This window comes from Heloderma suspectum, chromosome 4 (genome assembly GCF_057233095.1).
Source record: "Heloderma suspectum isolate Gila_16-S chromosome 4, 16-S_ref, whole genome shotgun sequence".
Classification (NCBI taxonomy): domain Eukaryota; kingdom Metazoa; phylum Chordata; class Lepidosauria; order Squamata; family Helodermatidae; genus Heloderma; species Heloderma suspectum.
Window position 1 is genome coordinate 145,193,303 of NC_139461.1, and position 10,539 is coordinate 145,203,841.

At 44.2% G+C, this 10,539-nt stretch overlaps 1 protein-coding gene across 1 annotated transcript; it reads left to right on the forward strand.

Annotated features, from left to right (window-relative positions):
• Positions 1-6,526: 6,526 nt before the first annotated feature.
• On the forward strand, positions 6,527-10,102 carry SMIM33 (small integral membrane protein 33). The gene has a single exon (XM_084850826.1). The coding sequence runs from the start codon at positions 6,527-6,529 to the stop codon at positions 6,917-6,919; it is 393 nt and encodes a 130-aa protein (XP_084706952.1). The 3' UTR covers positions 6,920-10,102.
• Positions 10,103-10,539: the final 437 nt, after the last annotated feature.

Here is a 10,539-nt window from a genome sequence, read left to right on the forward strand (position 1 = left end):
GGAAGTAGATGTTTTATGACCAGTGATGTCCACAATGGCAGCCATTTTGTGAAAGCACCCACAACACTCTTAAAATTCCAAATGTGCCTACTGGCTCAAAGTTGCTGGAGACCCTGATGCCATGCACTATGACTAATTAATGTATTTTGGCAAAATAGGTTGCATTGGCCCAGTTGCCAAGGCAATGGAAACACATTCTCTTCTGTAGCCCTCCCCTACACCCATTCAGAGGGAGGACAAAGTGATTTGCTTGAATGATGTCATAATGGAAGCAATTTTGGTGTTATAATGTAATTGCATTTATCATGTGTGAACCCAGATTGGCTGAGCAGCTGGGATCATCTTTTTGAAGAAAGTTAAGCCCTAAACATGATGCCAAGGTGGCAGCAGACTGGGGCAATGAACAATCATGAAAAAACAACAACAACAATTGGAGATGGAAAAGAAATGGAAAATTTTCATCCCCCCCAAGCGTTCATGGCTGATACTTCAGCTCAGCCCTAATCAAAGGTTCCTGGAGTGCTTTGAGACATGCATTGCTCTCCTCCCACAGTTTATAAACTCAGGCCTGATTCACATGTGTTCAGAGTGAGTGCATTCTACACCACTCAGGAAACAGTTGAAAGCTGGAATTGCATGGGAGTTACCCATGCCATCATCCTACCTACCAATCTAGGCTGCTGATCCTGGTGTGGGTGAGCCTGTACATCTCACTGGATTCCATTCTTCAGATGATACTGGACTAGTGTGAAATCCAGCTACAAGGAAAGCCAGTGTGATGTAGTGGTTAGAGTGTTGGATTGGGACTCGGGAGATCTGGATTCCAGTCCCCACATAGCCATGAAGCTCACTGGGCGACTCTGGACCAGTCACTTACTCTCAGGGTTGTTGTGAGGATAAAATGGAGAGGAGGAGAACCTCTTAAGCCACCTTGGGTTCCTTGCAAGAGGTAAAAAGGGAGGATATAAATGTAATAAATAAATACATGAAGCTGCAGCCACACAAGGTTGATCTAGTCGTATAAACAATATAATAAACTCTCTCTAACATAATATGCATACATAAACATAGACTCCCATTATTGTATAGTGTAACAGGACTTCAATTCATCATCTTCAACATATTATTATTCATATGTTCTTCTTCTTCCAAAAAAAAGTTAAAAGTATCATTTACAAGGGCTTGATGCCAGCTGAGTTTTATATCAGTTCATTGAATTTCAGTGGTGATTTTTAAGGCTGTCAAAACCTATCAAACCACAAGAGCAGGGGCCAGTCTAAATGGAAACACTTTGTGAGGCGATTTGGGCAAAATCTGCACTTTCACAGAACCGAATTAGCTCTGTCCACAGTACACGCAGTGCTGTATTCCTCCGCTTTTGTGGTGTATATGGGAACTGAAGCTGCGTTCATTGGGGTGGGGTGGGCGAGTCCCACCACAATTAGAAATGAGCATCAGCAATTGCATAGGTGTGGGGCAGCCAATGAGCGGAGGCTTGCTCCCCCTCCCTCACATGCACAACGAAGTACAGTGGAGGACTTGCTTACTAGTAGATATTAGTGACAAACTCCACATGTACACACACATTTATGAGGTGGGCAGGCAAGCAGGCAGCCGCTGCCACCGCCTGGAGACTGAGCAGAATAAGCAGGAGTGCAGGAAGTGCTGAGAGCAGCGAGTGCGGAGCCAATGAGGAGGGAGAGCGACCAGCACGTTCTCTTTGATGCATATTAATTGCCCCATCAACAGGCTCCCCCCCCCCCGCAACAAACATGGGCTCAATAAGTGCTTCTGAGTACAAGTTCATGGAAATCATCTGCCCTGGCAATCAGCCTTTCTTAGCTGCGCAGCTTCGAATCAACAAGCATCCACCATTTCTCAGCTGTGCTCCTTCATAGCTGCACAGCTTCAAAACAGCAGGGCTGGCAAAGTGGAACTAAAAGCAATGAGTTACTTCCAGATAGACATGCTTACCCCTCTGCTCTCCCACAGCCCTGCCCCACACTACTTTCCCTTCTGCCAATCAGGACCACTTTTACCAGCCCAGTGAGGTCACATGGACTTCCGAACAGCACTGAAGCCGCTGTGACAGGAAAATCCGACACAAAATGAGTTTGGGAAAAAAAGGGGGGCCCAGAGAGCAACAGAGCATTCTTGAGTTTACAAATTGTACATTATTGATGTTTCCCTCACAGATGGAAGCTTAATCTCTAGATTTTACTCTGAAATACAAATTCCCAGTTGCTGCTGATCACCAAAACAGCAAAATCTCTTCATTAAGCCTTTTGAGCTGAAAAGGAACATATATTCTTTCAGCTTCAGCTTTCTCATATGTATAAAAATACCATGATATTTATCAACATTCAGCCTAACTGCCAATCTCTTTGGAAGCCTACCTCAAGGTAAGGAATAAGGCAGGGGGAGTGGTATGGAAGTGTCAGAAAAGTGAAGAGAATGTATTACTATTTCATTAGTGTGTCTTTACATTCCAGTTGATCTACATCAAGTTTAATTTTCATTTCAACCTTTTCTGTATAGAGGTATAATATAGGAGGGAAGGGTGTGTTTTGAGGCATAAATAAATTTCCATGTATATTACCATTTAGGATTGTAGAAGAGCAAGAAGAAGTCTGAATTCCGACCTCCCACAGTTCTAACTGCCTGCAAATGAGGCTATTGCTTTTAGACATGCTTTTGATCACTATAGCATTTTGGAAGTGGTACCTTCATATTTCAATATTTTGGGGTTTTTTTAAATCATGACAGGCTTTTCGGGCTTCCATTAGCTCCCAAAGTGCCTCAGAGTCACTGACAGTGCAATCCTATACATGTCTACTCAGAAGTAAGTCTCACTGTGTCCCATGGTGTTTACTGTTTGATAGGTGTGTTTAGGATTGCGGCCTGAGAGGATTTATGGACCTAGTGTAAACAGGAGTCAGACAAGGTCCATATTTCTAACTCTGAAAGCAAGTCAGTCAGCAGGTGCAAACACAGGCCCTGCACTTATTTTACACACAGAGAAAAAGTGAGGGAGGCAGCCTGGTGTCATGGACATTGCTCTGGGTTTCAAATCCCTCTTTGTCCATGAAGATAAATGGGTAGGCTTGGGCCAGTCACTCCTCGTCAGCCTAACCTTCAGGGTTGAGATCCAATAGGATTAAACCCCATCCACACTTCACTGAGCTCCTTGGAGGCAGGGTAGGGTTAAAAGTGTGGTCAAGAAAACCACACAGGATAACACGAATCAGTAATTAAACTGATTAAACTTGAGCTGGAGTAAACATCATCTCTGAGTGCGGTGCAGGCTGGTGGCTCCGATGCCAGTGGGGCGGTGAATCTGCTCCGGGTTTCAGTCAGAACCAGTCGGAGCTCTAAAGGAGCTCTCCAAGGTCTGGCGTACCTTGTGTAGCTCCTTTAGATTTCTGATTGGTTCTGGCTGAAACCCGGAGCGGATTCACCGCCCCACTGGCATCGGAGCCACCAGCCTGCACTGTCTGAGTGTCAGTCCTTACGCAGCCAAAACAGCACCCCGCCCCCACAGAAGCGGGAAGTGTCAGCAGGCTCGGGAGAGCCCCAAGGCTTGCAGAAGTACCGCCCCCCAAAAAGATTAGGAAAAAACCCTATATGGGGGATGGGGGAGGGAACCCACAAGCAGCCCGAAGGGGACTGAATGCGGACTGACTCTTGGGGGTCGTTGGGAAGAAAACCTGGCGGCGGGGGCGGGGGGGGACGGACGGAACGAAGTTTCTGGAAACCTGCGCAGGAAGCATTCCGCTCCGCAACATGTTGTTGAAGGTCCCATTGGTTGCAATACTTGCTTTCATTTTACTCCCTTGGCCTTAAAGCCCTAAGCTGTACTGCTCAAGAGCGTTAAGGAGCCAGGCTTGCCTCCCCTGCCCTTCAGCTATAAAAAATAGAGGCCTATGAGACGGCAACTAATAGCAAGCCACAAGGTGAGGAAGCAGCAGAACCTTTTAGAATCAGTTGTGACATCCCAGACACTTTTAAAAAACTCTGGCTTTGTAGATTTGCACCTCCCCAACTAAACCTGAATCCCCGGCAGCAGACAATCTTGTGCGTGTGAATTGTGTTACGTGCTCCTCTGAGTGCTGAAAAGCTCCAGGCAGAGTGCCACAGTGTTTAATTCCCTTTTGGACAAGAGAGCTCTGGAAGCTTCTGGTGATGTTGCAATATTTACTTTATTTACAAATATACAAGCAGAGCATAGTAGAGCAAACAGGCACTCCTATTAACAAATATCACAACCAATAACGATCTGTGAGATTCCCAGAATGCAATTTCTGCTGTCAGCTCTATAGCTGCACCCAGGTTTAAACTCTCCGAGTGCTCTCTCTGCCTCCACCGTCCTCTCCTGCTGCTGGGCAGTTTTCCTGCCCTGCTGGAGAATGACAGAGCTGTCAGACGGGCTCCAGTTGACTTGGCTTTCTATCCTCCGCCAGCCTTTGGCTTCTCTGCTGCTAAGACAAAGAGGAAGGCTGGGTATTACAAGGGTTTGTCCTGCCCCTCACTTTTACTTGCTGCACACTGGGTGGATGAGCCACTTCCAGGTTGCGTTGGCACACCTACAGTAATCCAGGTAAAGGAATTCCCCCTTCATCACTGGTGAGTGTGTGGTTTGATGCGGCCATGCTGTGCTGTTGATGCAGGCTGGATGGTGGGGGGGGGGGCTCACTCTGGATTTCTCCACCACATGGAAGCACATCTGTTCAACTTCCATATTGGTTATGATGTGAAGATCAGCCCAGATTATTCTCATAGCATGCTGCACAAATAGAAGTCACAATTATTCATTTTTTCAGGAAATTGTTCCCATTGATAAATTCAATCAAATTCCTCCATTTTTACTGTGGCTGGTAATGCTCTCTGGTCGCTGACTGGTCTTGTCTCTTATAGATTTATGGATGAGCAGGGCTTCACCCATTCTGTATCTTTATTGTTTTGTGGTTGGGTCTGCCCTCTGTTGCACTCTTTCTGAATTCCAGTTTAACAGGCACAACTTCTAAAATTAATCCCAGAATTGGATCATGCATAGATTGCTACAGCATTCTATTCCTTCAGTTCATTTTCCCCATGCTCTGTATTATCAGTGTGAATGTGTGCACTGATAAAACCCTGCACACAAAAAAAGCAGTTTTGACATGACAGTACCTATTATTGCAGCAAGATTGCGTTTTCTTTTTTGCAAAGTTTTATCAATGTATACAAATGCATGGGTAAAACTGCAAAAACTGGCTTGATGCAATCAACCAAATCACATCCAATGGCAGTCAAATTAGAATGGTTGTTTTGCAATGCTTTGTTAATGTTGATGTGCACATCAGCAACAGGGTGGAGGGAGATGTGAATGAACAAAAGAAATTAAAAGCTGTGACACAGAAAGAGAGAACCACAGAGGTTTTCTAATGCATATGTTCCACTTTGAAAACATGACCAGCACATTCAGAACTCCAAATTCCAAGGGAAAAATCAAATGAGGAGAATTTTGGAAGAGCCCCTATTTATTTGCTTGCTCATACAAGTCGCAGCATTTAATGGACGTTCAGTCACTGAATATACAACCCAACCATGAGAAAGGGATCTTTGAATGGGAGCAGCATGGGAAAAGGTAGGGCCGTTCCTCAGTGAGAGAGCACATGCTTTGCATATAGAAGGTCCCAGGTTCAATCTCTGGCATCGCTCAGTAGGTCTGGGGAAGTCTCCTGACTATAACCCTGGAGAGCTGTTACCAGTCAATGTTGACAGTATATAAAGGCAGCACCCCAAGTCTGGAAGTTGTTTTTTTTTTTTTTAAGGAAGAATGCTGGATCACTCATGCACTGGTATTGCTCCGCAAACAAGATCAGGTCATTTGGAGCCTAAAATCCAGGGTGAAATTCACATGTTCTGATAAATGGTAAATTTGGGGGGTTGCAGGCCTGCTGCCTCTTCTTCTGTGGTTGTCCTGCAGAACTACTTACAAACTAAGGCTCTATATTTTTTTGGTCTGCTGGACCAACATGGCTGTCAAGATACAACCTCCTTCTACAAAAAAAAAAAAAAGGAAAAAAAAGCCACAGGTCAGGGTCTTCTTGAGCATAAATTCCCCTTTGACAAGAGAAGTCTTGCAGCCCCAGTGTAACTCCAAGGCTCACATACTGTATGCATTCTGAATGTTAGTCATAAGTAAAAGTTATTACTCACAGGAATCTTGCAATTCTTGTTCGGCTGACCTGACACAGCTACCAAGATTCTGATTTAAGACAAAATCTAAAAAGTTCTGGCAATGGTTACAACCAGAAGAAAAGTGAAGAAGCTCCATCAATTACTGCAATGTATATAACCTGCTGACCCATGATGAGGCAGATGTTTCAGCAGCTTACAACAGAGAATAAGGACAGCACTGTCTGCAGCATATCTGATAGTTAACTGAAGCAATGTGTTAATGTTGCCCCCAATATATCGTGTACATTTAAAAAAATGTTTTATTTGTCGTAGGTGAATACTCTTCCTTCCTAACCTACAAGCAATGAATTTCTCCACTGCAAACAATCAGCAGAGGCAATACGAAGTCCAGGGTTTTGTTGATTTTACCCCAGGCTCTGTCATGACAAGGAAAGGAGACGGACTTGCTGTGATCTTCATCATTGTGGCCATTTTTGTCTTCTTGGCTGTCATCATCATTGTGACAGTGCACTACGGCCCACAGCTACGAACAGTCCAGATCACACTTTACCACGAGCCCATGCCACAGGACATGGATAATGGGGTCCACTTAGCAGACTGGAAGAAACTGGATTCCCAGAGAGAATGTAACACACAGTCTGTTCTGGCTTTGGAGAATAGCAATGCTGCTACTGCTGGCCTAAACATTCAGCATGGAAGCGGAGAGCCAACCATCATAGAGATCACTTACCTATGAAAAGGCCTCTGGAAAGCTTACTGTTTCCTGGTGTCCCATAGAACGTTTCTTCTGACATGACTAGTGCTCTTGTCAAAGCCACATGGCCACTCCCAGCCACTGTCTCACAATCTTTAGCGTCCAGTTGGGACAACAGGTAAAGTGCAGGAAAACTCGGAGTAAACATGACCAAATATGAAGAACACATTTCAGGGCCTACTCTGTAGTAGTGATGGCAATGATGAAACAATATTTCTCCAATACCATTGTGCCCATGCAGTAGAGGGTGGACATTTACACACTACCCCAAAAAAAGACAAAGAGGACACATAGTTGCATACAATTTGCATGTACTAATTTATAGATACAAATTTGGGAAAAACTACTATAATTTCATTAGGAATACAAGACATCTCACTGTTCTGGGGGAGGCTGTGACCAGGTGCCCTGTGTGGTGTGCCTGCTCTGTCTGTTCCCCAGGTGCCAGTTGATGATGGGCAGCCTCCAGGCTCCTCCTGCTCTTCATTCTCAGGGTTCTTCATCTTTAAACTGGAGTTGGACTGGCCAGATCTTCAAACAGAGGACACCTTCAAATACAGGACTATCCTCTGACTGACCTTGAAATAAAGTGCTGTCCTCTGTCAAGCAGAAGGCACAGCCACCTTAATGCAAGTCCAAGTCATCCTGTGGTTAGAGTTCTTCTCCGTGTGCATTCCCAAGATGGACTACCAGAGCCTTTGGTTGGTGTGATGAGACTTACTGCTCAAGCATTTCATAGACTCATCGAATAGGAGGGTTGGAAGGGGCCTATAGGACCATCGAGTGCAACCCCCTGCTCAATGCAGGAATCCAAGTCAGAGCATCCCTGACAGATGGCTGTCCAGCCTCGTCTTGAATGCCCCCAGTGTGGGAGAGCCCACCACCTCCCTAGGGAATTGGTTCCATTGTCGTATTGCTCTAACGGTCAGGAAGTTCTTCCTGATGTTCAGCTGGAATCTGGCTTCCTGTAACTTGAGCCCATTATTCCGTGTCCTGCACTCTGGGATGATCGAGAAGAGATCCTGGCCTTCCTCTCTGTGGCAACCTTTCAAGTACCTGAAGAGCGCTATCCTATCTCCCTCAGTCTTCTCTTCTCAAGGCTGAACATGCCCAGTTCTTTCAGTCTCTCTTCATAGGGCTTTGTTTCCAGTCCCCTGATCATCTTCATTGCCCTCCTCTGAACCCTCTCCAGTTGGTCTGCATCCTTCTTAAAGTGTGGTGCCCAGAACTGGACACAGTACTCCAGATGAGGCCTAACCAGTGCTGAGGAGAGGGGAACTAGTACTTCACGTGATTTGGAAGCTATACTTCTATTAATGCAGTCCAAAATAGCATTTGCCTTTTTTGCAGCCACATCACATTGTTGGCTGATACTCAGCTTGTGGTCTATAAAGCTGAATATCTGTTTCACAGATATCCTCACTCACATCCTTTTCGACATGAATGCGAACATCACTTGCAGTACAGGTACGTAACATTCTGTCAGCTGACAGTATGCTTGGAAAGGTGTGGCCTACCCCTTGTATAGTTGAACTCTGCCCAGTTACATACCTAGTAACATCTATTTGAAGGGAGTGACTGGCTGGGTCCATTAGGTGGTTAGGGGCTCCTTGACTTTGAGAGAGGGGGTGATCCTAGCCTCTTTAAAGGGGGCAGCTGTGAGACCACTCTTTAATAAGTCCTTCCTGGACCTGCGTCTGTTTCAGTCATTTTCATCTGATCTGGATGAACAGGTGCCTAGAGTTTGTAATAAGCTGGATGCTGGTGAATAAATTGCAGGTCATTTCAGACATCATGGAGGTTCTTTGTTATGGGGCCAAGCTGACCATGGAATTGGCATTCAGACTGTTTTGCATAGGACTGCAGTCCCTCTGAAAGATCAGATTTGCCACCTTGGGTGTCTGTTTGGAAATGTCTATTAGTACAGAATACAGCTGGTAATTTATTAATTGGGGCTTGTAGATTTCATCATATTTTTCCACCTTTTGTTCTCTTTGTAGATTGGAATTTGGTTCTTACTCTGTTTGTGTAATTATATTTAATTGCGTCAATGGGTTACTTTTAGTTATGTTGTTAGCTATCTTTGAAACCTACCTCTTATAGCAAGGTGGGAAATAAAAAGGTAGGGAGGGTGTTGTTAAGTGGTGGATAGGGTTCAGTCCCTGGCATCTCCAGGTGAAGACCCCTGTCAGGAAACCTGGAGTGCCACTGCCAGTCAGTGTAGACAATATGAGGCAGCTTCCTATGTTCCTATATAAATACATATCGTACCATAGCTTTTAAATGAATTTCACACACTTTATCTCAGTAACCCTTACAACAACCCGAGATGGTATAGTATTACTATTATCCCCATATATTAACATCTACAGATGACATGGTCATGATCAGGACAAAGGCCCAATTAAGTAACACAGCGGTGTGCTTGGAAATATGTTTTAATGTAAGTAAGCCTTGATTTGATCTTTTTAAATGTTTTTTTCTCCCTTCAGAGATTGATGATACACACCCCATAAGGCATCTCTACACCAGCCTAAAATCCTGTATTTAAAACGGGGCTTTCTGCTTCCATTTTAAGTGCAAGATCACAAAAATCACCTTTTCACCCGCTTCCTTCCCCCTCCCCTTTCCCCGTATCTGAGTCTTCCATTATCTTTCATTGATCTGGCTCTTCTTCTTGCCATTTTTCCTCTTTTCAGAGGAAACTCAAGCGGAACACGATGGGGTAATTTGATAGCTCATTATCTGTGATCTATTTAAAAATGGAACAAAGGGCATTTAGTGCAGGAGATGTCCTGAAGGGACACGGTGTCATGTAAACAGCCCACAAACTTCCGTGAACAAGCAATCTCAATCGCAAGATAAAAGCTCCATGTGAAGAAAGTAGAAACCCAAGCATTCTTACCTAGAATGACATCAAACCCTTCATAGGAGGTGACACACAGATTGCAAATAATGAGAGCCAAATAAGGATTATAAACAGTTGTCTGAAAGGGTGTGTTAGAAATTGTTTTTCTTTCTTTCTTTTTGTTCAGTAGCCACAATCATAATGAAAATATATGTTTATGTAAATCAGGGGTGTTGACTCTGCACTCTGTGACATGTTGCTGTACTTTTTGAATTCAACATAATGTACATTTCAGTAACCAATAAAAGATTTCCACATCCAGTAAAACGATTGTCCTCTTTGTGTGTTTTTAAAAAAAATATTGTTACATTTATATCCTGCCTTTTTTTTCCTCTTGCGAGGAACCCAAGGCAGCTCATGTAGTCCTCCATTTTATCCTCACAACAACCCTGTGATTAGGCAGAGTCAGTCACCCAGTTTGCTTCATGGCTAAATTGGGACTGGAATCCAGATTAATCTTCTTGTCATAGATTAGTATAGTGACCTTTCCAATGTATGTAATATTCTAACCAGAGGGATCTTAGAAACATGCTTTTTACTGGCTTCCGGGCAGAACCAGCTTCACAGCTATTGGTAAATTATTCACAAGTGCATAGCCTTTAGTTCTTACATGTTGGTATATGTGAGAAAATTACAGGGGTGAGGGTTGGGGTGGAGATTTTCCTTGTTTTGCCTTTTCTTTCCATCCCCACCC

What these genes read in the sequence shown, in the direction of transcription:
- SMIM33 (XM_084850826.1), top strand. Translation starts at nt 6,527, where the DNA reads ATGAATTTCTCCACTGCAAACAATCAGCAGAGGCAATACGAAGTCCAG.